The 27,005-nt window shown below is 46.0% G+C and overlaps 1 protein-coding gene and 2 long non-coding RNA genes across 5 annotated transcripts in view; 2 read left to right on the top strand and 1 right to left on the bottom strand.

The window, feature by feature from the left end:
• Nucleotides 1-27,005, top strand: part of LOC109520133 (copine-8) — a 32,876-nt gene that overhangs the window by 4,068 nt on the left and 1,803 nt on the right. For all 3 annotated transcript variants that reach the window (XR_002169116.1, XM_019877113.1, XM_019877112.1), the window contains 17 exons: nucleotides 7,895-7,935; nucleotides 8,582-8,628; nucleotides 9,265-9,368; nucleotides 11,403-11,442; nucleotides 13,724-13,800; nucleotides 16,534-16,597; nucleotides 16,687-16,790; nucleotides 17,058-17,162; nucleotides 18,840-18,881; nucleotides 19,586-19,661; nucleotides 20,192-20,245; nucleotides 20,345-20,406; nucleotides 24,275-24,321; nucleotides 24,692-24,873; nucleotides 24,965-25,092; nucleotides 25,981-26,083; nucleotides 26,901-26,958. Coding sequence is in view for 2 of the 3 variants with exons in the window: in XM_019877113.1 (XP_019732672.1) it covers nucleotides 7,895-7,935; nucleotides 8,582-8,628; nucleotides 9,265-9,368; nucleotides 11,403-11,442; nucleotides 13,724-13,800; nucleotides 16,534-16,597; nucleotides 16,687-16,790; nucleotides 17,058-17,162; nucleotides 18,840-18,881; nucleotides 19,586-19,661; nucleotides 20,192-20,245; nucleotides 20,345-20,406; nucleotides 24,275-24,321; nucleotides 24,692-24,873; nucleotides 24,965-25,092; nucleotides 25,981-26,083; nucleotides 26,901-26,958 (1,334 nt within the window). In the remaining variant the exon portion in view is untranslated. The remainder of the gene's footprint in view (nucleotides 1-7,894; nucleotides 7,936-8,581; nucleotides 8,629-9,264; nucleotides 9,369-11,402; nucleotides 11,443-13,723; nucleotides 13,801-16,533; nucleotides 16,598-16,686; nucleotides 16,791-17,057; nucleotides 17,163-18,839; nucleotides 18,882-19,585; nucleotides 19,662-20,191; nucleotides 20,246-20,344; nucleotides 20,407-24,274; nucleotides 24,322-24,691; nucleotides 24,874-24,964; nucleotides 25,093-25,980; nucleotides 26,084-26,900; nucleotides 26,959-27,005) is intronic.
• On the bottom strand, nucleotides 9,401-10,494 carry LOC109520143 (uncharacterized). The gene is made up of 2 exons (XR_002169121.1): nucleotides 10,273-10,494; nucleotides 9,401-10,081 (listed from the first exon to the last, which is right to left on the bottom strand). It is a non-coding gene; the product is annotated as an uncharacterized LOC109520143 (long non-coding RNA).
• On the top strand, nucleotides 20,416-21,836 carry LOC109520141 (uncharacterized). Its single transcript, XR_002169118.1, has 2 exons — nucleotides 20,416-20,728; nucleotides 20,991-21,836. It is a non-coding gene; the product is annotated as an uncharacterized LOC109520141 (long non-coding RNA).

Here is a 27,005-nt window from a genome sequence, read left to right as displayed (position 1 = left end):
GGCTCTTTTTTTTTTTTTTTTTTTTTTTTTTTTCGACACACCAGCCAGTGTACAATGTCTCCATGGTTACGCAGGTTTGGAAGTTATTGTGTGCGAGGTGACAAAAAGGGGAAGGGAATGCGAAATCGTGTGCGATATAGAGACACAGACTTTCATATCACGGGGAGAATAACCTGACACAAATGATCATATCTGTATTTTACCAAGGTGTACCATTAGTGCCAAAAAAAAAGTGAGAAGTTTTTTTTCTGGGGGGGGTCACATGACTCACCTCTTGACTTCCATTCATTGATTTGATATTCATAATTAATAGACCAAATGACCGCTCAAGAGTGAAGAGAGTGAGGCTGCTCCGGAAATAATTGACCCACTCCGACTGTAAGCTTCCGTTCGATAATGTTTCTGATTCTATAGGGATATGAAATAAGAGCCAGCAGTGAGCCGGCAATGATGCTGACCCCGACTGAAAACCGGAGCAACCAACCCAACTAAATTATCCTGTTTGGCAAAGACGGAGAGTTAAAGAAACTGGCACACGCCTCCGCTAAGAACTCGTAGCCGCTCGGAAGGCCGGTGTACAGAAGCCGCTCTTCGATCCCAAAGTGATGATTAAATTACTCTGAGGTGGAGTTATTGTCTGCTTTATGGTGCCGGGGGGTGGGGGGTGGGGGACTCTGTCGTGGAGAACGGCCTCGAGTACAAATATTTCATCAAGCTCATCGATTGGGCCTGGGCACACGAGCGTGCTCGTCCACACAAAAAGCTCAGAAATGAAATGCCTGACCCGCCTGCAAGGCCCAAAGTTAATTTGAAAGCTGACATGTTTGTATGCTTTTAATTAAACGGGTTGATGCTATCATGTGATTATATAAATGTGCCTGTTCGGAAATAAAAGATTTTTTTCTTTTCCCCCTCCTTACCACGTCAAATTTTAAAGTTGTAAACCCAAGTGGCTGATGTCGTATCAAGTCACGTCTTCTAAAAAGAGAAATATAGGACATTCTTTGGTTTGCGTCTTGACAGTTTTCCTTTTCTTTCGCACCGCTGAGGAAATGTTTATTTTTTATTTTTTGTCAGCCTCCCTCTTCTGCCTTCTCTCTCTCTCTGACTTTCATGCCACGGGCTTAGCACTGTCAGCAAACTTTGTAGCTGTTGACAATAATAACACGCAGGTTCTCAGATATTCTCTCCGGTGCCGAGAAAAAGTACACGTTTATAAAAAAAAAAAAACAGCTAGCAAGCCTGCTCTTCCCTGTAGTAGTTGTTGTTGTTGTTGTTTGCATTGGGGATCTTCATGACATATTTTGAGATTTGTGAAATTTGAGGTTTGGAGTTGACGGTTTATCTTGTTCGCCAGCCGATCTGGTTTCAGAATGTAATGTTGGTCATTTGAAATCTGGTTTTGAATGTTGACAAAGGACTGATTTTTACGCGATTGTTAGCGTCGTATTCACACGGGGACAATTCAGCCAGCGGCGACACGTCTCTGGTTTTTACAGACGGATTTTGCTGCGGACTGACAACAATTTCAACTCTCGTGGAGATAATTAAAAACTCTCGAACAGAGAGCCGGCGGAATCGATTTTTACGCGATTGTTAGCGTCGTATTCACACGGCGACAATTCAGCCAGCGGCGACACGTCTCTGGTTTCTACAGACGGATTTTGCTGCGGACTGACAATTTCAACTCTCGTGGAGATAATTAAAAACTTGCGAACAGAGAGCCGGCTGAATGGAAGCAGACAAGGGGAAGACACTTGAGGTTATCGGGCTGCAAGCCAAGAAAAGGATCAAAAGTAGGTTGGACAAATGTAGATCACGGAAGGGCAGATCTTTTTTTTTTTTCTTAATGAAAGTGGATACTGATTCAATACAAAGATTAAATGTGAACATTTTCACATTTGATTCTCACGATGCACCTTAATTTATTCCTTGTGGATTTTTGAGTTGATCACCAAATGTCTTGTGACACCCGCGAACACCGCCAGATCAATGCTGGTTGACGTTTGTGGATTGGATCGGAAGCGCCGCCAACATTGTTTGTGCTAAGAGCATTTTGGCACTAAGTACTTTCTTCATGCATTCTCCCCCTGGCTGCATCCTTGCTGTTTTATTGTGTTGACTTGGAAGGGAAGCCAAATGATTCCCACCCAGTAAGTCCTTGGCAGGCTCAGATGCGAGCTTTTTGTTTAGTCCCAACTGAGCTGATATTTTACCCTCGTGCTTCTTTGTTTGTGCTAATAATATGCATTCAGCTTTCTGGTAACACCTGTCAAGGCAAAGGATTTCCTTCTTGAGCGATTTGATTGGCACCGACAAAGGGAAGAGTTGAATCACGGTCAAATAACCAAGGCGAAATCCTTTAAAGCGGCCCCCGGTGGACCATTGATTTTTAGCGATGCCCAACAACCGAGAATCTTTTAATGCCTTCCCCCGATCGGGCTGCATGCAATGATTTTGCCACTCTCAAGCCGACCGAGCCGCTATCTATTACCCATTACAGGTGGCTCGCGCCCAATTCAATCTAAAGCAAGGCATTGCATTGGCCTTTTTGGCCCTCCCAAGAGCTCCACTAATGAGCATCTTTTTGAAAACAATAGTGGAAAGCGTCACTCGGAGGCCACGTCGGGGTCGCCCACTGTGAGAGGCTGCGTTCGTCGCCGGCTCAACGCGCAAAAAGGATGCGTGGGCGGCGCGTCCGAATTTCCTGGCGTCTGTTTACATGTGCCTTCTTAGCAGCGGGGAGCTCTCTTGGTTTTGATTGAGAACACAAAGGGCAGTCAGACAAAGCTACAGTACCTCCAAGAAACCTTTCAAGGCGGCCGTAAATTGATCTCTTGAATTGCCGAGTGTGACTCGCGACTCCCCCTTATGTTTGATTCTGAGCGGAACGCCGTGAGTTTAAGTGCGTTTCCCAGGCCCAAGTGGTGTTGCCGTGCGGTTCAGACTCAAGGCTGTAAAGATTTATGCACTGTGAGGAAATTACAATCGACCCCTTTCCTTCTGTTGCTCTTTTCCTTCGACTGGTTTGCCATGAAAGTCACACTGTGTGCGTGTGTGTGTGCGTGTGTGTGTGTGTGTGTGTGTGTGTGTGTTGGTTACGCCATGTTAAAAAGGAATTTATGGCTGTTGAGGTGTATGTGTAGGAGGAGGGTGGGGGGGGGCAAAAAAAGGACAGATTGGGAAAGTCATCTACGTTTTGTGATGATTTTATCAGATTTATTTATTTGTTTGTTCGGTTGGCATCCAATTTTGCCAATATGTGACGAAGGGCAAGCCGTTGACATACGAATCACTCACCGGTTTTCAAAGCGCAGCGCAAGTGGACCACCAGAGAGCCCACTTGAACCCTTTCGTAACTCGCCGCTGTGGGAGCTCGAGGGGGGCCGTTACGCTGAATCGGCGTTAGCGTAGACATGAGTATGCTTAACACATCATGATTGATGGCTATCGGCTCATCACTGGAAAAAATGAATGCCAGGGTACTGATAAATGATTTGTACTCTTTACCCGTTGAGGCAACGAAAAATCAAAATTCCGCCGTGAAAAATCTCTCCGCCATACGAAACGCTTTAAAGCCTGCACACAAACATCGGGAGCACTGGCACACGCGCGATCTGTCAGTCATTCCGTCGATGACATTTCAGCGCCCATAAGCAGCAGGGCTCACTGTGCTGCTGTGACATTTCATTACCATGGATGTAGATGAGCTCCCACAGGATCGATAGACATCGGATCAAATCTGAATTACACTTCATGACAAAAAAAAAAAAAAAAAAATCGGCAAGACAACAGCTTTCCCTCCACCCGATTTTCCCCACAAATGATGTCGCAGCTGTCTCGAGAGCTTTTCGGATCGACGACCGTGACACTAATTCTGACCATTCCGCAATAAGATGCCCTCGCGTGCACTTGACAAGCCGCCGCGGCCTTGTTTACAGCGAGGAGTCCGGAAAGCAAGAGAAATCAGCCCTAATGAAGTCACGTCCCCTGTCACACAAGACAGAAGCTGTTTGAATTCCTCTCGGAGGCTGTCTTAACTCTCTCGCATAAGGAACCGCCCCTGGCCTCAGTCTGCACAGACAAGCACGGAGTCTCTCTCTTTCTCCTTCTCGCATGTAGAAACGGACATTTAGGTTCCTCTTAATAACATCATGTACAGCTACGGGAAAAAAAAAAAAAAAAACCTCCTGTCGCGTTTTCAGGAGGCCAAACAATTGCAGAAAGACACACAGGAGCTTAGTCGCGCTCAGATATGACACACATTCAAAATGCACACACACAAACAACATACGGCTGTAAAAAAAAAGATGAGCAGGTCATTCTCATCAGTTTGGTATCATTTAGAATGTTTTCCCCGAATGGCAGGCAGCTGACAGCATTTGGCCCGTGACACGTGCTGATGGAGGCCAGTCGGACTAAACCGCACCGAAAGCGGCATGACAAAGGCAATTAAGGTGAAATGCCACCGGCGCAGATGTGCAGCGTACATGACGGATGTGTAGTTTGTCGCACACGTGGACGCCGGCGTGTCTGCTTGTGCTTGTGCGTGCGTGTGCGCGCGCCGAGATGTTCTCTTGGCTCTCCCAACCCTTGTCAGGAAGAATTAGGGCAGCCCTCTTGGAGAAGCGGAGAGAAAATACAAGCTGCTGATGCTCTCCTGCAGAGTGTGTGTGTGTGTGTGTGTGTGTGTGTGTGTGTGCGTGTGTGTGTGTGTGTGTGTGTATGTAGGGGGGGGGGCAGTGAGATGCTCATCAAATGGGATAGATCAATGAAAAATGCAAGGCGAAAAAGAAGCAGTGGAGGGGAAATTGGTACGAGTGAGGGGGGGGGGGGAAAAAAAAAAAAAAAAAAAAAGAACAGGTACTTGTGGCTGTGTGCTCGGCGACCTGTTGAGAACATCGGAGCATGCCCGGTTGGGTTCCCCTCTCGTACTGCGTCTCCAAGAATATTCCCGCTCCGTTGCTATGCGCAACTACTCACCTCATGTTGGCGCTGCTACTGTACAGCCGCGCCAAATTGTAAATGGAACTGCGCGATAATACGGCGCACTTAAACCACAAATCTTAGGTGTGTCACGAGAAGCGTGTTCGTATTAAGTTACTTTGAAACGGGTTCAAGAAATGCGTGAGGGCTTGTTAGTATTTTCTTTGGGAGCGGGAGAAAGGCCAAGCAGATTGAAACACACACACAAAGTTTGAAATCTGATCGAATGGCCATGACGTATGGGGTCCCCCAAGTGTCAATTCTCGGACCCCTTCTGTTCAGCTACCCTTTTGTCATGGCTATGCAGAGAAAGCACATTTTAAAATTCAAGGCCTTCTACCTCCACGACCCAACCTTTTTTTTTGAACCACAAACTAGTTTAACAAGACATATTTTGATTGATTGGCATAGAAACAAATGAAAACAAATTAATGAAGAACAGCTGCCTCCACTTTGTGTACCTTTTTTTTTTTTTGCGCAAATTGTACAAAAATGTTTTAGCCTTGGGCTAAAACATCTTTTCATCTGTCTGTGAATAAGTCTTGATTTGTAATGGTAGTCTTTGAGCACCGTGTTACAGAACAAAATTGAGTACTTGTTTGCAGTCATCCGCACAAGGTGAGTGTGAGTGTTGAACTGGATAAGCACTAGACCGTGTACACTTTTGCGCTGTGTGTGTGTGGTCTCCATACTGAATGTGCGTAAGTGTATTTAGTTCAGTCTCCCCAGACCTTACTTTTTTCAGGTCACGGTCAAATTGGCGACCGACGGAAGGAACTAGAGCCAGAATGGCAGTGACTGTGGAAGGAGGGATGAAGAAATAAGAGAGAAGAGGGGCAGGGAAAAAAAAACCCAATGGGCGCCTGCGGCTGTCTTTGAGAAAATCCCCTTTTCACCATGAGGTGAGATCAGAGAGGAGGCAGGAAAGAGAGCAAAGGATGGCAAAGAGGGCGCGAAATACCAAAACATTCTCCCGGCGAAATGTGGGGCGTATAATTTGAAAGGGAATTACCTGGCTGATATATATTCTTTTATTGACTTTTTATTTTGACATTCTCCCTTTTTCTGCCATCTCTTTTCTCCAGCGAGAAATGTTTTCCAGAAGAGAAGGTCTTGTCGGGCGGCGTGACACAACATCAGTGGCGTGACCTCTCGGGCGTTGCCCAAAAAGCAACATCGGCGCGTAGTGTGTGTTTGTATTAAGCCCCAAAATGGGAGCCGCGCTTCCGATGGAGCTGATGCATTATAGCGGAAAAGGTGAAATACCTCAAACCCGTGCGGAAAAACATACAGCGACTATACCGGTCAAGGTGCCACAGTAGGCTGTCATTAAGTTGCTATGGTAACTGTCCAGCTTTTATCGTGCGGCTCTGCAACGAGCCGTGAAACACTAAACCGGCAATTCCAATCAGATGCAGAGTTTTCCTGGGAAATTGTTGACTGATGAGTCTTTTTGCTTCTGCATAATTGCGAGCAAACGAATGAACGTAATCTGCATAGCTGTTGGTTGTCAGATAAATGAAATATATATCGATACATTTTTGTTGTTGTTGCTCAGTTCATGTCCAAGTAATCGTCAAAAGGACGTTGTGCTTCATGCCTAGTTTTGCTCTTTATTTGGCAACTGTATAAGTGAGTGCTTGAAAAGGGCAATGGCATGTATTCATGCAGAATATTTTAGCGTTTGACATTTGAACATGATTGTAAAAGCGGGCTGGTGTTTGTTAGCCAAGGGGAAATAAAAAAGCGGGATAAATAGACTGCTTTGGAACAATCTGCAAGTTGAAATCCAAAAAGCCCACTTGATTACAATAATGTATTTTTATTTCGTTATTTTTTAAATCCATTGTAGGCATTTTGTCTGTTGTATATCGCAGCAGTAAAACATTACCAGGAAAAAAAAAATATTTGACTTGGGAACCTTTTATCCCTTCAGACCTGTCTGAATCGGGTGGGCAGCTTTTAGTTTTCCGGCCCCTGCCTTGGGATAAAAAAACAAAAAAACAAAAAAAAAAAGGAAGGCTGGGGAGAGAAAACCAGAGTGAGAGAGAGCTATGAATCATTCACGTTCTCCTCTGAGGTGGAAATCCTGAAATCGGGTCTTACGCACGCACACACACTGACAGGGGGAGCCCAGGAGCCCATTTGGAGTGCCACCATGCCTGATGCGCTCTGAGCAGCGGCTGCTCGTGCACCGTGAAGCCTTAAATATGCTCTGCGGGGGAAGATGCGTATTTTAGATCCTCCCGAAATGTTACCCCCGACTCGGCACAGAAAACCACCCTCGGATTTGCCGAGTTTACCAGCTTTCCTCCCATGATTGATGCCGAGCGGCTGTTCAGAATATCGAGCCGTGTTTCCACCTCACCACAATATGGGTTGAATTTGATCTGGGCTTGCCTTTTCTGCAGCGATCAAAATTTTGTGGGGTTGATTATTCCCCCCAACCAACCCATCGATGGATGGAGTAATCGGAGAAATTTTTTCAACACGCTGTCAAGGTTGGTGGTTTGCGTCGGGGAGCGTGGATCTACGTGCAGTGCGAAAGGGGCTTTTGTCGAGGATCCTTGACGGATACGGTTAGATATCGAAATCGGTTCTCATCAAAGCCTGAGCCGGGCTGCACCTCCTTGACAATCGAGCGAGCCCACTCGATGCTTGAAGATGTCCCCCACCCGCACTCAAATTAAGTACCACCATTCATCTTTCTATTCTCAAATTAGAAATAATGATTAGCGCTCATGCGCCCCATTCATACCAGTCGGTTCATTTGAGCGAGCCGTCTTGCCTTTCCGCTATCTTGCTCACGGCCTTTGCGTCCCTCTGCATCTATTGGATTGCGAATCTCTGTTGTCCACTCATTCGCCGGCCGTGACTGAACCACACCTCTGTTTCCTTTTTTTCGCAGAAACCTGCTGGACAGAGACACGTTCTCCAAATCGGACCCAAGTAAGACCAACATGCTTTTGTTTTGTCAACAGGCAAACAAAGGGGTGAGTGGGGAACCGAGTCGGAGGGGGATGAAATGCATCAAGCAATGGCGCAATCGCCACAAAAACGTGTCAGCACAAAACCAACGTGGGGTACGAATGACAAGGTGACGACGCTGACGGTGATGTGTGCGGTGGGGGATGACGCGAGGGTGACAGTGATGAACATAATGGCGGCGAGTGGGAGGACCATACATGAAGTGACGGCCCGCGGAGGGAAAAGAGCAACTTGAAAATGTTTCTCTTCCAATTTTGTTCTTCTCCCCACTGATTTTTCCCCCCCCCCCCCCCCCACCAGTATGTTAATACAGGAATACACACTTATCTGAAATGACATCAAAGAGTGAGCGCTATTATTTCAGCTTTTAGATAATTACTTCCGGGAAATTGCCAAAATGCCCCGAAACTATTTGCTTCCCCTGTTGGAAGAGGAGAATTACGTGCACGTGTCGTGATGGCGGCATTACGTATAAATGTACACTATTAGCGCTTTGATGTTTCCTTCGTGAAGGTGCAGGAATCGCATTCTGATTGGAGCTTGTTGGTCGTGTTGAAACTTTTGACGACGTTAATGTTATGTGTCCCTTGTGTATTTTTGTTTTCAGTTTGCGTCCTCTACACACAAGGCATGGGCAACAAGGAATGGAGAGAGGTGGGTGTTTAGCTTGTTATTTGTATTTTTCCCCATTAAGCTTTTCATTTAATTTATCTGCTGATTAACCGATTGTCTGAATTTTGGACCTTGCACCTTTTGCTTTTGTGAGCTGTCGGTGTCCATTCAGGCCTTGCAAAACAATACAAGCCAATATCCAAGACGCAATAACGGGGCTCTTTGAGCACCCCCTTCATTTATTTATTCATTTTAAAAAACAACCCCAATATGTGAGACACGTCTGCGAACATGTGGCTAACTGCGCCGCAATAAGTGCTGAAAATTTATGAATGGAAATGAGGGGCTAAATCTCTGCGCGCAATCATTTGCGGTTATTCATCGCTCTGAGTAGTCCCCGTCGCCCGCTCGCATCGTTAATAGGCGACGCTTAAATGCCAAAGCAGAGACTGCCTGACCCTCATTGACATGATCTGTCAGCGGCTCCGCATTGATTACTCGCCATAATAGTCTCACCAGCCACTTTTGCTCTCGAGTAGGAACTTGACAAATTATGCACATGAATCACCGCTGCTCTCATTAATGGCCTTACCTCAGTTAGGTTATTTACTGTCCGGGTGGTAGCTACATTGAAGGGTTTTACGTGTTTGTGTTCCCCCCGTTTTGTTTGATTTTCAGTTTGGGAGAACCGAGGTGATTGACAACACGCTGAATCCAGACTTTGTGCGGAAATTCATTTTGGACTACTTCTTTGAAGAGCGGCAGAACCTTCGATTTGACTTGTAAGTAAGCAGTATTTTTTTGTGTGTGTGTGTGTGTGTTTCTGTGCAAAATAAAATAAGGCTCAAGGCTTCCGGAGCAGGTCTTCAGTGATTTCCCCAGGAATCGGTTCGAAGAAACACACGACAGAAAAAGTGATTTTTGTTTATTTATTTTTAGAGTTGACACCAGCGCCAGGTTGTCTTATTTCTCCCACGTCCTCGGGTTTTCCGCTCCACGTCCGCGTCAGCCCGTGTATGAACAGACAAAGCTCCATGGCGACGTCTTTACCCTTTCATGTGCGCTTCTTTGCGTGAGTCATATACCGCTGCGAGACGGTAGGACTTTGGGCAAATGAAATCAGCAAACTATGACCGCAGGTGTGGCTCCCCCGAACTCTCTGATTACATTCCTCATTGAATTAGGAGAGCATTTCGCCGGGTTTTATTTTATTAGACACAAACCAATTATATTCTAATCTGTGAGACCTGCAGATAAACCGACTGGGATTTGTAAGTGAGACTTTGCCCAGAGTTGATTGAAAGTCTGCCTTGTAGGTTTTTACCTGTTCAATAAGAGTGCTGAAAATATAATCTCCCGGCAATGATTATTTTCTGCGGCAAATGGCCGTTATTTGTAGCTTTCATCTTCTCGATTACGAGGATTGATCTGATGGCCCTCCGATGTGCTTTTGGTGGCCCGGCTCGCCTGCCCGTCATCCACAATCCCGCATTACCTGTAATAACAGCGGAGAGGGGTAGTTAGGAGCAAATCTTCAGGTTGTATTGATCGCGGCAATCTTCTTTCCTTGCTTTTGGTCTAGTACAGGCAGCAACATGAATTAAAACAGCATGGGCCTATGTTCTAGGGGCTTGTTTTTTTGAGTAGGTCCATGTTTGTGTGCATGCCGTACGTGCCTCCGCTCACCTCGGCTATCGCACTGTGTTGCGCACGGTCCTCGAGAGAAAACTGTTTTGATCTCGCACGTGTGTTCAGTATTCCCGCGTAGCGGAGTGTCATGTTTCCGGCTCTATGCGCAGTGTAACAAAGGGTAACCATAACAACCAGGTCCTAAGTGACCTGGGCCCTGGGTGTGACATCAAAGTAGACAGGGAGAGAAGCATTTGAATTGTAATCTCAGACGTACGTCTGTCATATTTCTATGCATGACGAAAAGCGACCAAATTTAGTCAAGCACACAAAGTTATTACAAGATTGACCGTTTACCGCGGTTTTCAAAAGCTAAGGTGTCAACGACTGCAAGTAGTGGCCATCACCAGGCTGCTTGCAGAGTTGAGTAAACTTCGAAATTAGTTGCCTCCACTTCACTTCTCGGCGGGCAGAGAGGGGAGGGCTGAGCAGTTACGCACGGAGGAAGAGGAGGAGGCCTGTTCACTGTGATTACTGGGTATTGTTCTGCGAAGAATTATATTGAGGGCAGGCTAAAAGTGACTCCTCGAAGCCACGCGTCATATCCCAAATCCTAATTACAGTCCACTTGATACTCTTCACCCTGAACGTTCTTTTAAATCAACCCCCATCTTCCCCCTTTCAAAATATTACCCAATAAATGGCACTGCACTTTTAGTGACGGCTGACCCGGAGCTGTGAAATGATCTCCGATTGTTGAACGAATGGTCTGCCTGATTGCCTCCAATTTTTATGAGGAGCCTCTGCACTTTTGAGAGCTATTTCGGGGGAAAATTTTCTCTCGGCGGGTATTGTGCGAGGAATATGAGGTGTGAATAATCCTCTCAATGATCGGTCGGTCAGCCATACCAGACATTCCAAGTATCTCGAAAGCCCTCTCGCACAGAATATAGATCCCCTCGCAATTGTATGTGTGACATCCAATTAGTCCGTTCAGTGTCAGTTTAGCGGGGGAAAGCCTGCGACGCCGCGAAGTGCATTCCCGCCGCTTCTGGTGCGATTGCTGGTGACAAGCTGCCTGGCCCAGTATCCGTCTGCAATCCCCCGTTGTGTTCCCAGCTGAGCTTTTGCCCCCCACCCCCAACGTTGTAATTCACCACATCGCTCGCGCTCTCCCCTCTGCGTAGGTACGACGTCGACTCCAAGAGTGCGAACCTCTCCAAACACGTGAGTACCCAAACTTGTCCTGTCCGTTTCGACCGCTGCTTCTCTCTTTCTGATCCCACTGTGTGTTAAAGGGCCGTGTGTGTGTGTGTGTGTGTGTGTGTGTGTGTGTGTGTGTGTGTGTGTGTGTGTGTGTGTGTGTGTGTGTGTGTGTGTGTGTGAGAGAGAGAGAGAGACACAAGGCGCTCTGGCTAATAACTCCCATTAGTAGCAATTCAGCCACACAACAGTCATCGGGTCATTACACTGAGTGTGTTTATCATGTGCTCTAGGAAAATAACCCTTGCGCAGCTTTTGGCTGATTTTTAGGCAATTAACTAAACAAGTGCATGAGGAGAAAAGATATTAGTGGAACAATATGTTGCCTGTGTTAGGATGATAAATACACTCCTTATTGTCGCCTATTTCCTCCGCTTTGTGGCCATCTGATTCTTCCTTGACAATCACACCATGATTTTGTGGTTCAGAAAAAAAAATAAATAAATACAGGACAATCGTATTATCATAATCTGAAAAATGACAATTCTGGCCCCCCTCATCATCTCCTTTTTACTCTCCTGTACTGCACCTACAATTGATCCTCATTGGAAGTGACAAATCAATGTAATGCTGATCCTGATAATGATAGTAAATGAAATTCCCAGCCATCATTTTCTTTCCCACCGTGGCTTTCCGTCACATTTCTATTTTGTCTCTTTTCCTCTGTCACCGTCTTTCTATTTCTCCTTTTCCCCGTTGCACTCCGTCAATGTGTCTTCCCTCCCCTGCCCCTCGCCATCCCATCATCTCGAAATCAATAAACCCGGTACAAGAAGAGACAGGCGCGCCCCCCCCTCCCCACCTCCCCCTCTTAGATGATGCTGGTCTCCAAAGGGACGTGGGCGCGGGGGGGGGGGGGGAGAAGCCACAGAGCCAATCCATTAGATGTGTTTCAACATGAAAGGTGTAGGCTACGGTCACACCTGGGAACCGGTTGAGAACGCCGACGAAATATGGAGGGAAATATGGCACGCACACTCTCATACAGAGCCCACCGGTGTGCGATCTGTAAACGAAGACGCCGCAGGATACAAAGTTGACAATTCAACCAATATTTCGGCAGCGAGCGCACACTTAAGCTTTTGTTTGAAATGGTATCGTACGTAAGACATGGACGACGAACAATGAAGACCTGCTCATCAAGACAAACCACAGAGCAACTCCAAAGTTCTCCATGAAGGATTGTTTAGGAATCTAAATCCGTTCTGGCAACAAAGGCTTTTGGAGGTATTTAATATGTCGACGGTTTTAGCATTTAATTAGTAGTGTCTTCTGGAAACGTGAAATGACAGTCGCGCGCGCACCCACATTCCTCTTCTGTCGATTTTAAAGCGTCACATTGAACTTTTTCCTAGTGAATCGAGCTGCGCCCACACAACTTCATGATCTTTGTTTTTTTTTTTTTTTATGTAGTGCTAATGCTGCTTAATATCAAATTGATCTTTTAGTTACACACAGACACAGTTTCTATTGTTGTCGTAAAATACAAACTAATGAGGTAAGAGCAAATTCAAGTCATGATCTGCGTTCCATTTTGTGCCTTAATGACCCAGCGGCGGCTTTATTAGCAGCCTCTCTCATTCCAACAACAAATGATCATGACAATAACCTCGCTGAAGCAGATTCAATGAAATCTGAATGCGACAGTCCATCTATGTCATCTTAAGGGTGGGGGGGGGGTCATATTAAACCGCATCATAAAACAGCAGCAGCTCACACCGTGGCTGCTGATACCAAAAAAAAAAAAAAAAGACGCCAAAAGGCTCAATCATGTCTGTGCCTCTCTCGTGTAGGATCTTGACAAACGTTCTCATCATGTCTGCTCCTCGCCAAGACGTGTGGAGATGCCATATTTCCCAAGTAGCTCGCTTACAAATTCATTTATTCGTTTACAGCGTCATGTGCGGCGCACGTCCGTTTCCCGTGTTTGGGCTACATGCTCTCCTCTTGCATTTCTGTCTCTTCCAATGTGAAGTCTCATTCCGTGCGCTGTGAAAATGGAATTTAATTTCGCAGGAAAGTGGCAGGGGAGCCGAGTGGGGCAGCTGTGAGGGCTATTGGGAGAAAGACTCAATCTTCTTGCCAATATTATCTCCCAATGGGGAATGTAAAGGGGCCACTGAAACGGTTTTGGGTCTGTCTGGCGGTGACTTTTCATTTCTTTCGGGCTTTTTAGCCCTGACTACTGAGCAAATTCTCGCTATTTTTTTTTTAATTTGCTTCTCCTCTGTCATTAACTCCGCAGGACTTTCTGGGCCAGGCCTACTGTACATTGGGCGAGGCGGTCGGGTCTTTGGGCAGCCGCTTAGAAAAGCCTCTCGGGTGAGTGGACCTCAGACGTGTGAATGTGCGTATACTTTGGCCGCTCAAAAGTGACACGCAAAATGACGCAAACTTAAAATCCCGACACCTCCCGGCGTCCATTTCATCGGCTTTATTTCGACAAATATTTCTATGTGTGCGTAAGGCCTTGTCAAGCGGACACACCTGCTGCTTGACACATCAGGGGAGCTCTTCAACAAATTTTAAATGAGGGCTAATGACGGCTAATTTCATTGTTCAATCAATCTCCGGAGGGATCCATTGTAGCCCGCGCGCGTGCACGTGAGATGAAAATTGAAACGTAACCACCACAGAAACACTTTAGGCTTGTGTCAAGCATTTGCCGGTCAAAAGTTAAACAAATGGTTTACCGTTGGGTGCTTGCGTCAGTCGAGTGCCGTGAACGTGAGGCTCATAGATATCCCGAGGGCTCTTCCCGACTGATAAGCTCCAATGTGTCACCCTGACTCATTGTTGAGTGAAATTTGCATGAGAGCACTCCTGCTTTTGTGAGTGCCTCTCGAGACACTGTCCTGGAAATTTGCATTTTCATCACCAATAACATTGCCCGCCAAAAAAGCTCTCCAATCAAAAATACACAAACAACAGAGAGAGAGCCCCCCCCCCCCCACCGCCTACCAGAACCGTTGACGAGCAGCTTCTAACATTTGTATCCATATTTGAAATGGAATTTCTGTCGCACACCTGGTTAGGAGACACAGGATCCTATGTGGCCACCTTTAAGGTAATCATGAAAGTTGCCCATCTCTGGACTCGGCGAACCAGAACGTACACCCGACGCAAACAAAATATGTGATTGTAAGCCTCTGTATGGGAGGGTCAGACACTTTACGGTTATAAGTAATTACCTCGACGCTGTATATGTTCCCGTTCACTGATTACGAGATGGATATGTACTGTAGTATCGGTTTCGCCGGTTATGCTTGCGCAGCCCAAAACGTAATTACCTGTCTCGGGCCGGAGCCTGATTGCAAATCCTTGTCCCTTGATTAGAGGATTCACTGCTTTTCCCTCCCTCTCACATGCTCGCACTCAGAAAGTATTCTTCGGAGCGGGTGTCTGTCTCGCGTCGATGCTAAAAGGGAAAAGGAGCCACGTTCCCGCGTCTTGGAACCGCTCGTCTTCGTAGCCAAAGTAAAACCGCTCAAGTTCCTGGATGTGGAACTTTCACTCGTTCACTCGCTCCGCCGTATTGCCTTTTTTTTTTTTTAAAGCAAACTCTTTCTGTGTGTGTTTTTTTACAGTCCTTTCTATGACTCGTGCTACTCTTCGCTGTTGTTTACTGAACACCGGCAGACACGTGTACACGCGCATGATTGTGCACAGGACATAAACCCACATCGCTTCAAACTTTCAATGAAACTCATCTTTCGCGGCACTTACAAAGCCATCTTGCGCTCTTGACTTTTGTTTCATCGCTTCCTTTTTCGTTTCAAGGCCAGATCCATCAGCAGCATGTGAAAATCTGCTATTTAGAAAGACCATACTGTATAAAAAAATATAAAAAAATCAACACGTGCTCGATAGTTTGACACCTCCCACACATTTGAAACACTTCAACATTTTAAAACACACTTTTTCAAGTATCACTTATCACCTGATCTCACTCCCTCGCTTGCACAGTTCTCCAAATAAGAACTCCGGTGTGCTTGCTTCAAACTATTTGTCACGCCCGGTTGAAGTTTACTGTAAAACTGACACACACACACACACACACACCCCAAAAAACCCCCCAACTCAAATAGTCGAATGAAAAACGGCATTGAATGGCCCACAGAAAGTAGCAGAGATGCGAAGTTAATTATAAACCTCCGACCAACTGCCCCTTTTGCGCACTGAAAATGTGACTTGATGGCTTGAAATTCGGCGACGTTGCAGGGGCGCCTCTCGCGTGGCACCTGGGAAGCATTTCCCCTCGTGCTGAAACGAGAAGACTCGCATTTCGCTTCAAGCTGCGCTCTTTGACCCCAATTCCAGGCTGTTTAAACGGCCGCCTGAGTCGCTCTCCTGTCAGGTGGTACTCGCAAAGTGGAGCTCATCAGACGACCTGCTTCTTTTGTCAGATTGCCAGACCTCTTTAAAAGTTATTTCGAGGCGCGTCGCCGGGCTTTTTTGTACCCCCACACAGGAGACAAAAAATGCTATTGTGTCGGCTCTCGTTAGACTACACGGGGAATGGCGTACGATAAAAGTGACATCACGGCTACTGAACCACCGCTTTCGCAGCGTACGGTTGGGCGCTGTAATGATGAAATCGAGTTCCCCTTCAAGGCGATGTTTACTCGGGGCAGGGGGGAGGGGACGACTTCCGCCCACATGCATCACCTCTTTCCACCTTTGCCAGCGCGACAGTGAAGTGAAACGCAATCGCCGCGCAGCATCTGCACTTTTCCGCGTCGTTATTCTCCCTCTCAACCGGCCTCGCTCCTTGCCTCCATTTTTCTGGATGCTGTCAGTGCCTCACAACAGAGTGCTCTTTGTGACTTGTAAAAGGGAGGCGCACCGAAACGTTGCCTACGAATGTGTGTCAGAGTAAAATGGCGCATTCACATTTAAATTTTTTTTTTTTTTTGTGACGTGTTTTGGCCTTTGGCTTGTACAGAATACTTGCATTGTGTGCTTGCACATATACAAAATATGCTCATGAGCTCCTGTAAGCTTTTCTTAAAAAAATATAGATTTTGTTTTTCTTATGTGTGTTTTTGTTGACAGCGGCATTTCCGGCAAAAAATGCGGCACTATCATCGTGAAAGCCGAGGAGCTGAACAATTGCAGGGTGAGGGGACGGACTGATGATTGGTTCCGACGACTGAACGAATAACATTGCTCGCAAGTCACGCCTTGCCCTTGTCGTGTGTTCACCAGGAGTCGGTTATGATGCAGTTTTGCGGCAACAAGTTGGACAAGAAGGATTTTTTCGGCAAGTCGGACCCCTTCCTGGTCTTCTACAGGAGCAACGAGGACAGCACGTGCGTTGCTCTTTTCTTCTACTCTGCTTTAGGGGGGGCTTTAATCCTCCTCTGCATCCAGAGGAAATTGGTTTCATTGATTTCGTCCTTCCCTCCGGATCCAAAGAGGTCTTTGAAATCAGGTTGGAGGAGGTGATGTTTGCGCACAACATGTGCAACAATTTGAGTGAGGAGGGGGGGGCTTGGGTAAGGAAATATGTCCATTTATGTTCACCGAACTTACATGGCGCCCCGCTAATCTTTTATCCCCGATCTTTCTCTCTGCAGGTTCACCATTTGCCACAAAACAGAAGTGGTGAAGAACACATTGAACCCTGTGTGGCAGGCTTTTAAAATCCCCGTTCGCGCCCTTTGCAACGGGGACTATGACAGGTACGGCAGCATTTTCCCAGTTATAAAATGTACGCTCAATGGAGTGCATGATACGCGGTAGCCCGATGCAGAATATTAATCGCAAATATTTCGACAAATTGGCATGTTAAAAACTGGTCCTGTTTTCATTGAATCCACTACTGTCAAGAACAAGAACAGCCACACGGCGCACTATTTCCATGTTCAGTGCAAGTCTGGCGCGAGGCGCGGTGTAACTCTGCGCAGGGGCAGGCTAGACTAAGTTTTGGTAATTTCGCAGCGCCAACACTGAGACGTCACGTGGTTCCACCTGAGAACAAAAGTTCAGCTTACTTGCAACCACCTGGACTGGAGAATTGCTGTCCAAGGTGCTGATATTCATTCTCGGGTTCTACGAGTTGCAAATGAAAAATGGAGGGGCCGGGGGGAAACCTCTCCCATCTTTTTATTGTCTGCCCGACAGTAGTACAGGATCACACAACAGCGATTTAGTACAGTGCGCCTGTGGGCACAATGGGATTCTTTGGGCAGTGGAGTCAAGCTAGGCCTTATCAATGGGTTACTCGGGCAACCAAAAGTTCACAAATGCACAGTGGGCACGCACACTCCCACACAGTCACTCTTTTGTTGCGTCTGTGGCATGAGATAAGAAACAACTAAACCTCTTGTATGGCACTTTGTCGCGCATTTAATCCCTAAAATGTAGTTGCAATTTATAGAGATATTCATTTGGGAATAAGCGCCCACCTCATTTGTCCTGTTAAAAAGTTGCCAGTAATGAGACTTGGTCCATTGGTATCCATGGTGCTGCTGGTGTTGACCTCACCCACCACTCATCCATCTCGAGAGCCGAGTGTCGGCGCGTGCGCCGGCTTATGAGGAGCCTGCTCCTTAACTTTATTACCGCCTTCCCTGTAATGATGCTCATCCGGCCGCCTACGCCGAGCTCCGAGGGCCATTAGCGCCGCTTCGGGTTTCGACTCCTTGCCTTTTATTGAAAGATGAGAGGGATGGGAGAAGCGCGCTTCGGCTCTGGGTGTTTTCAATTAGATGCAATTTGTATCGAGGAAGCCGCGTGGCAGCGCGGTTACAGTAAAAACAAAAGTCGGGCCTCATTAGATGCACCCCCATTCTCCCCTTAATAAAGATCCTCACTCCCACGCCAATGCTTTCTCTTCATCCTTGTTTGTTTCTCTTTCCCCGCCTCGCAGGAGACGACACTTCTATTTGAAATATTGGGAGATAACCACGATAATGCGGGATATCTGCCTCGGGCAGACGATTCATCCGACGTACGGTATATCCTCGGAAGCCGCGGCGACACACGGAAAGCCAATGAATTTTGGTCTGAGGAAGAGCGTATGACGGGAGGCAGGTGCAGCTGTTTGGAGATAGAGATAAGCCGCCGAAGGGATCTGCGGTGACGCCAACCAAAAGAAATTAGCATTTTTCCTATCAAATTGAGTCACGCGATCCACGATCATACATCTTTCCCATTTTAATGAGGGCTGCCACGCGGCAGACAAATACAGCTTTGTCTTTCGGCGGGCTTTAATGACGCTGCCTTTTTTTGCAACAAAGCGCCCGCTGCGCCTCGAGCGCAGCAGAAACGAATTTCGTCAGGATAAACATAAAAGTCTCTTTTGAGAAGAAGAAAAAAAACAAACCCTCATTCTATTCTTTTTTTTTTTGTAACAGAACAATCAAGGTTGAGGTGTACGACTGGGACAGAGACGGCAGGTAAATCTTGCATCGCCGAGGTAATATGTGTGTTTGCCTCTCGGAAGATTACTTAAAAGTTCATCACGGAGTCAAATGAACATTTAATCACAGATAAGCCTCCAGGGGTTGGGACAGGTGATTACATTTTGGCGAGGTGTCGGCATCCGAGACTTATTGGAGAATTCTTGCCCATGGTGAGCCGTGGCCGCACAAATATTTAACCAGTTGGGCCCTAGTCTGCATTATTGTAGTCCCTGAAAAAAAAATAATTGTGAGAGATGTCATGAAAAAGACAAAGTCGCCAAGTAGGTTATGTTAAAAAGCGCTCGAAAGCTTTCTCTCCGCTGGGTTGTTCCCAAATTGAAAGCCTCGTGATGAGTCTGGCTGACTGACATTGCTGCATATTAACGAGGAGTTGTTCCTTTTATGATTTAAACTCCTCTCTATTCAGCACCACCAGCGTTTATCTTTTTTTTTTTTTTTTTTCGGGAGAGCAGTGACATTTTAGAAGTTTCAATAGAACTGTTTGTGCTTCATCAACCGTGTTGGAGTCAGCCCAAAGCTTTATGAAAAAGAAGAAGAGAAAGGACTTTCTTTTAAAAACCGGTTCATCTGAACAGTGCATGATTTCTCACTTCTAAATGTAAGATGTGTTTTGTTCGAGTACGTTGCCAGACATGGTATCTCATTCTCGTTGGGTTTTTTTTCCCTCCCCTCTGCAGTCATGATTTTATTGGAGAGTTCAGCACCAGCTACAGAGAATTATCCAGAGGGCAGAGCCAATTCAACGTCTACGAGGTGAGCGCATAGCCAGTCACGATTCATGAAGTTTCGACAGTTGGCGTATTCGAATGCAATTTTCAAATTGAAAAGGCTTCAATTTGAAAAACAACTCTTTAAAAAAAAAAAAAGTTTTTCATTATTGTTGTTATATTTTGATCTCGGCTTTTTCCATCTTGGAATGTGCAGTTTGCACTCGCTGCCTCTGTTTGTGTGTTCAAGCCACATTTTCCTCCTCACCTTCAGACTCAATTTGAACACATAAATCCTCAACTTTTTTTTTTCCCCCAAGGCCATCTCTCCTCGCATCAACCTCGCCATCATATTTATCAGACAGAACAACCTTGGTTATTGGAAACGAAGCTTGTTTTTTTTTTTTTTTTTCTGCTTGACACTCGTGTTGAATGTAGATTTTACGCAGGTCAGTTGTGCAGGTGCGTTACAGCTTGGAAGATTTATTGCAACTGATGACAAAAGTTGCAGTCTCTGTCAAAGAATGAAGAACTCAATGCCGAAATTCTCACAAATGATTTTTTTTGTTTTTTCAGGTGGTAAATCAAAAGAAGAAAGATAAAAAGAAAAAATACCTCAACTCTGGAACGGTAAGCAGCAAGAAAAAAAACAACCCCCACAACCCCTAAATATGTCATCACTTTGTCACTGACTTGGATCCATCCACCCTTTCCCCTTTTCTCTCCAAGGTAACGCTGTTGTCATTCCTCGTGGACATCGATGTCACCTTCCTGGACTACATTAAGGGAGGGTAGGTGAAAGATGACTTTTTTTTTCTTACCCCCCTCAGACATGCTGGCTATGAAATGGTTGGGGTGGTATCCCTTTAATGAGTGATCTCACACTGGGCGTCCTTAACCCTGTCTTACGGTGGCCAACAGAGCTCCACAAGTGAGAGCGCCATTGCAAAAAAGCGGTGTGAGGAAAAAAAAATCAAATCCGTAGCAAATAGCCCGAAGGATAAAGTTCAAGTAGGCACACAGAAGTTGCCGCAGCGGTGATTATGATCCAAGTGGATTTATTGACAACGGACGGCTTGAAAGTTTGAAGACGGCCCAGTTTTGAGCAGTAGGGTAAGTGATATTCGCAAATATCTGCATGCAACTAGAGGGCGACCTTTAGAGTGTTAGCATTAGCTCACAATAATTAGTAAAGTTGATATGTCTTTTTTTTTTTTTTTATTATATTAATGTTGTTCATGAAGGCGCTACTCGGATATTTCTTCTTTTTCACCCATTTGGTGTCGCTTAATCCTTCCCCGGTGATGGTTGTAAATGACGATGAAACGAGAGTTTGCATGGAAGCTAAGTCGGTGTGCCTGCTTTTCTGTAACAGGAGCAATTGCCAGGATGAACAGTCTCCAGCAACTCCCGACCCACTTTAAACATCCTCGTGGCAAAACCGCGGAAGGGCTTCGACGTGCAAGTGCCTTTGAAGATTTGAGCAGGAAGGCGTGAGAAAAGTCCCAAGTCCGTCCTCAAAAGCTAAAACACGACAATGGTGCTTTCCTTGCGTGCCATGTAGCCGCGACCAAATACAGGAAGGAGACAGTGACACGACGGCATATTTATTTTTGCAATGACAATAAACATTGACATTAAATTGCACATATTGTACATTTTTTGTCCATTTCACATTCACATTGCACTCAGGATGATACTTCAGTCTTGGACGATACTCGACATTTCAATTTTCTACATCCAGGCTTTTCATATCGATTGCGGTTTTGGGGTGAGGGCGGGGGGGTGAACACAGATGATATCATACAAAATCTAAATACCAAAAAAGTTTTATTGTCAACCTGTTCCTCGACCGCTAAAAGAATGAGCTCTGTCAGCCACCGTAGTGTCCCGTCCAAAACCCCGCCATGCCATCTGCAGTCCGCCAAATATAATTTCCCCCTCAGATGAATATTTTATTATTCTTGTGAGTAGGACAAGACCAAATGACCCAGCCAAAGTCGAGCAGACTCCGCCGTTTCCCTTGCGGTGCAGTCTTGCATTTGTGTTTCCACGCTGGCTCACGTGACTTGCCGCACGTGCGCGGCCGAGCGTTGAGGGGCTGCTCTCGTGAGGAGCGAGGAGAATGTCAAGGGAGGAAAGGCGAAATTTCAATGTCTTCTCCCATGTGTCCTTTGGTTTGAAACCTGAAAACACCCTTTCAAGAAAAAAAAAAAAAAAAGTTGACTCAGTAAAGGTTGGGCAATCCCGTAGGCAACAATGTGTCCCTTTTGTCTACCTCGTGTAGCTTGTCACAGACTTTATTGTTGATTTCCCACAATTGAGCTTCTCAAAAGAAATCAATAAGGCATTGAATCACGTGGCGGGGGATGCGCAGAGTGAATGTCACTGAGCAAGTCGCTGTTCATCTTGCGTGCTCGCAGCCCCGCCCTGCACTGCACGTGCGCACTTTTTGCCGCGTGTCCTCTAAAGAGAGAGAAATGCCGTCCGTCTCTGCGCAGGTCATTTGCTTGTAAGCCCCAGTCGGTCTTCGCAAATCCGCGCTTCCTGCGGTCGAAATCAAGTGCCAAGTGGTCTATCGCTGTTTGAGACCCAAATGGATCGCAATGGTCCGAGTGGCAGAATGGGCAGACTCGTTCACACAAACATGCCCACGCTTGCATACACAAATACTGTGAAATCACTCAAGCCATGCTCTGAAATCCCCAGTGAGCCGTCTTATTTTAAAATTCCCTTCTGTCTCCTTTTAGTGCTGCCTTGGCTCATCTAACCCCTCCAACCTCTCACTGCTCTCTTCTCCTTTTGATTGGCAGCTCTTTCCAGTGCTTCAACCCAATCAACTAATTGCTCATTTGGACCTCATTAGGAGCATGATCGGCTGGCTGCATTAGCATAAACGCCTGATTTGGGGAAGGCTCCATCTCAATCTGGAGCATCGCCGCTGCGCTCATTCTTTTCACCGCGCCCGCTAAAGCGTTACAACCACCCATGGCTCCGCACAAAGAAGCCTCTATTCACGAGGCCTCGGATGAAAATGAACAGTTGTTGGCCCTATCTTTCATTTGGAGTCGTGCCTTTGATGGCTGCTCTGTCACTCATGCTGACAGATATTGTCTCCCCTTATTTTGCCTGCGGAATTGAGTATTGAAACCAGAATAGAAGCTGGAGGAAACCGTGCCCCGTATTGAACACATTGTGAGATGTCATTTGGAAGAGGAGCAGACATCCAGCGGCGGAACAAAGAATTGTGTGTGCGTGTGTTGGGGGGTTAGAGGAGGGGTGGCGGGAGGGATTGAAATTTGAAAAGCAACTCAGATGCAAGATGTCAGGTCCAATTAGATTTTCCCTGCCGCTGCTGTCAAACTTCTTAATGCATAGACGACGTCTTCATCCTCCTTCGGCGACTTGGACGCGTTCCAAGCAGCAGCATCTGTTGGCATCTCATCAGGACGCCACCTGAGATGCCGTTTTTTTTTTTTTTTTTTTTAGGCCACTTTGCGTATTCATGCCGACGCAGGCGCTCCAATGTAGGAGGAAAGCGGACTCCCTTTGGAAAGCCGTCCTCGTTTCGACAAATCAACACTTGCGGACGTCTTAATGTGACAAACCAAGCCGTAATTAAAGACAACATTGTTTTACGGCTGAGGCAAATGCTCCTTATTAGAAGTGGGGTTAAGACGGATGAAACCGTCCACTTTTGCAGACTGCTGTTGCCTAGCAACCGCTATCGGGCCTGCCCCTCCAGCGGCGCCGCAGGTGTTCATAGCATGCAAAGCCTTTTTTCTTTTCCTGGAGTGAAAAGTTGTGTCTAATTATGACGGACATTTGTTTAAAAAAAGGACTGCCAGAATCATTTTTTTTCTCCTACTTTTCAAAATATAACTACATTAAAAAAAGTTTAAAAAACTTTTTTTTTGGGGGGGACTCCTTTTCCATCGACTGCAAATCAAAATTCCCATTTTTCCCCCTCAACTGTTTTAAAGAATATATCTTTTTTTTTATAGATATATTTAGTTTTTCATGATTCTGAACCGCTCCACATGATATATGTGTCAGAATTGAATTTTTGTGTCGTACGTACGTTGGGTTGAAGAGATTAAGTCTGTAAATCCCCAGTGAAGGCTTAAGTACCAAATGTACTGCCAGCCACTGAAATGGTCACCTAAGAGAAGAGTTTTCCCCTGACTCGATTTCCTCCCTATCGCCGTCCATCTCTGACTTCCCCCTCCGGACCAATGAGTGTCCCGTCACGACGATGGATGGCTTGTAGAGCCTCCGCTTCTTCTGGCCCACTGAGGTGACAAATAGGATGATGCTGCCGGCTGCTTCCAACCGCGACATGACACGCGCGGCGTGTTGGAGTGGCAGTGAACAGAGAACCGGGGCGGGGGTTGAGGCTCGGTGTGAAAAAGCGCTGACAGGCTGACCACATCCACTCGCTGCAGGTTAACAAGTTCAGACAATATGGGCATTCATTTCCAAGCCGTTGGGTCCCAGGTTTGCTATTAACGGCCAAATCTGCAGGAAGGATCCCTGTTTTGTGTTCTCGGCGTAATGGCATGGGCAGATCGAGGGTTTTGTTTGCAGGAATGAGGAAAGGGGGGATTGAGACTGTTGCTGATTAATGAATCCTATCCCTGCCTTTTTTTCTCTTCCAAGGACGCAGATTAACTTCACCGTGGCCATTGACTTCACAGCTTCCAACGGTGAGTCTTTTGGTAAACACGCATTTGGAGGACCCGCATGAGGACTGTGCTGCGGGGAGCACTCGATCGATTGTTGACAAGCGTGCGTGACCCCGTGTGCCGTCGAGTGTTGAATTAAAAAAAAAAAAAAAACTCAAATGGGTTCACTCCACACGGAGAGAAATATTTTTTGCATTTTGCAGACTCCTGATCATCATATCTTACAGCAAATGAAAAACCCAAATTCACCATCTCAAGAAATTCAAATATTGCATAAATCAAAAATTATTTGACTTAAAATTGTTCATATTATAATATTTGAGAATTGACGAGTTTAATGATTCTGATAAAAATGTTTGTGACAATGACAAATCTCGTTTCTCATCCCCAGGTAACCCCGCCCAGCCCACCTCACTCCACTACATGAGCCCCTACCAGCTCAACGCCTACGCCATGGCCCTTAAGGCGGTCGGCGAGATCATTCAGGACTACGACAGCGACAAGATGTTCCCCGCGCTCGGTTTTGGTGCCAAGCTGCCGCCTGATGGGCGGATCTCCCACGAGTTTGCTTTGGTGAGAGCAATTAGAAGTACCATGTCATGAGGGAAAAAAAAATCAAAACCCCATTTAACATTTTTTTTAATGTCTACTCTCTACTATGTAGAACGGGAACCCGCAGAACCCGTATTGTGCGGGAATAGATGGCGTGATGGAAGCCTACTACCAGAGCCTGAAGTCAGTGCAACTGTACGGACCCACCAACTTTTCCCCTGTGGTGAACCATGTAGCCAGGTACAGCACTCAAGTGCCCTTGTAGACTTCACATCAAGGTAAAAGGCACGCTGAGTACTTTTCCCTCATAATGCGCTGTCAGGTGGTCTGTAATAAGCTCTTTGCAGGAAATATTTCCGGGTAGGTAAGTGTGAAATGGAGAAAAAAAAAAACCCTCACACACATAGAGGGAACCTTTTTGATGGCACATTTTGTGTTTGAGAGCATCGTTTTTGCTTCAGGGAACCTTGATGAGAAAAGCAAATCATTAGTGTTCTGTTTATTTTGCAGTCTGAAGTTATGAAAATGTAATGCACTCGCAGTAAATGTTAATTACATCCGCACATTAATTGCACCCAATAGCTTCTCACGTCACTGTTGTGGGCACTAATTCAGTTAGGCTTAGTTAGTTCCAAGATGATGATTTATTTCTTGCAAAATGTATCGATGTCTTCATTTATCTATGGAAACAATTTATAATGACAGACGGAATAATTAAATGCGCTTCCACTAGCTGGGAGAAGGCACAATAAACAATACCTCACAAACAACATTAGGTGATGTTCAAATAATTGTTCCCTATTGAAATGAGAGTAATGTGAACAAACCATAATGGGGCATAATCTGAAGTGCTTCAGAGGTGGCTTAAATCATCACTGCGTGTGCAAACAACCGCCTTGAGTCAAAAGGTCGTATTAACACGAAAGTAAGCGAAAAGCCTTATTGAGCTGTGGAATCGACTCGGAGGTAGTTGCAGTAGAACGAGACGAGCTAGGAATTACATGACAGCGGGGAGGTAAAATGAAATCTAAGAGCATATGAATGTCTCATTCCTATTTCTAGGATGGAAATAAAAAGGCCGACATTTTTGTTCTGCGTTCACTGTTCTGTGTTTTTCTTTTGCCACAGGTATGCGGCATCCGTGAAGGATGGGTCGCAGTACTTTGTTCTTCTCATCATCACGGACGGCGTCATCTCAGACATGGCCCAGACCAAGGAGTCTATCATTAATGTAAGAACCTGTCTTACTTATACTATAGCAAGAGCTGGACCCTGGGAAGAATTTATTTTTTTCTCCACAAAAACGCCGCTTGCATGGAGATTGCGCAAAGTCTGAAATGATTGCTCAACGTCGATGTAAATGAGCGGCGTTCGCACACCGCGGTCTTCTCGCCATCGCACGGGTGGGGTGTCGGTGTCTGTATTTTTCGACTTGGGCTCTCCGGCGATGACGACCATGAATATATTTACATTTCATATACGGTTGCTTTTCCATATGAATCATATTAGTCACCCTTGAAGCGCTGTTCTTCGCCTCGCAAACACATTAATGATGCAACAAGAGAGGGTTTGACTGATATTTTGTTATGTTTGCAGCGCCTGCTCCTGCATTTTGACCGCCTGTTATTCGCCCTCCGTCCAATCACCTCCATCACTGTCAAGTTGTAAATTCCGGAGGGAACCTAGCGTGTTTGTCGAATATAGTGGTTGAGGGGGAGGGGATATAATATTTTCTTTAAAATAAATAAATAAATAAATAAATAAGCCCATCTCCGAGGAGAAAGCATGGCCGAGCGCGGAGGGCGGCTAGCCTGATGTGTGACCTTTACGCAGGAGCATCAAAAAATAAGATCATCTACCGCGCCGTAGCCTGAGGTCAACGTGTCGCTCCGCACACTTCGCTGGCCATTTGGTGGCTGTCTGCTGAGCTCAGGGTGCATTATTAGTAACGTCATACCCTAAGATGTCCCAACGCACGCGTTCACACGTCTCCGGCTCACACGTACTTTTGGAATTTAGACTTGTTTTTCTCTCCACGTGTCGACCAGGCTTCCTGCCTGCCCATGTCCATCATCATCGTGGGGGTTGGACCTGCCGAATTTGACGGTATGAAAAGCATTTGAAATGGTTGATTGACAAGGCCGTGAGAATTT

Source organism: Hippocampus comes, unplaced genomic scaffold (assembly GCF_001891065.2).
Source record: "Hippocampus comes isolate QL1 unplaced genomic scaffold, H_comes_QL1_v1.1 scaffold61, whole genome shotgun sequence".
NCBI classification, from domain to species: domain Eukaryota; kingdom Metazoa; phylum Chordata; class Actinopteri; order Syngnathiformes; family Syngnathidae; genus Hippocampus; species Hippocampus comes.
The sequence above is the reverse complement of the archived record's forward strand: the minus strand, read 5'-3'. Positions and strand labels throughout refer to the sequence as shown.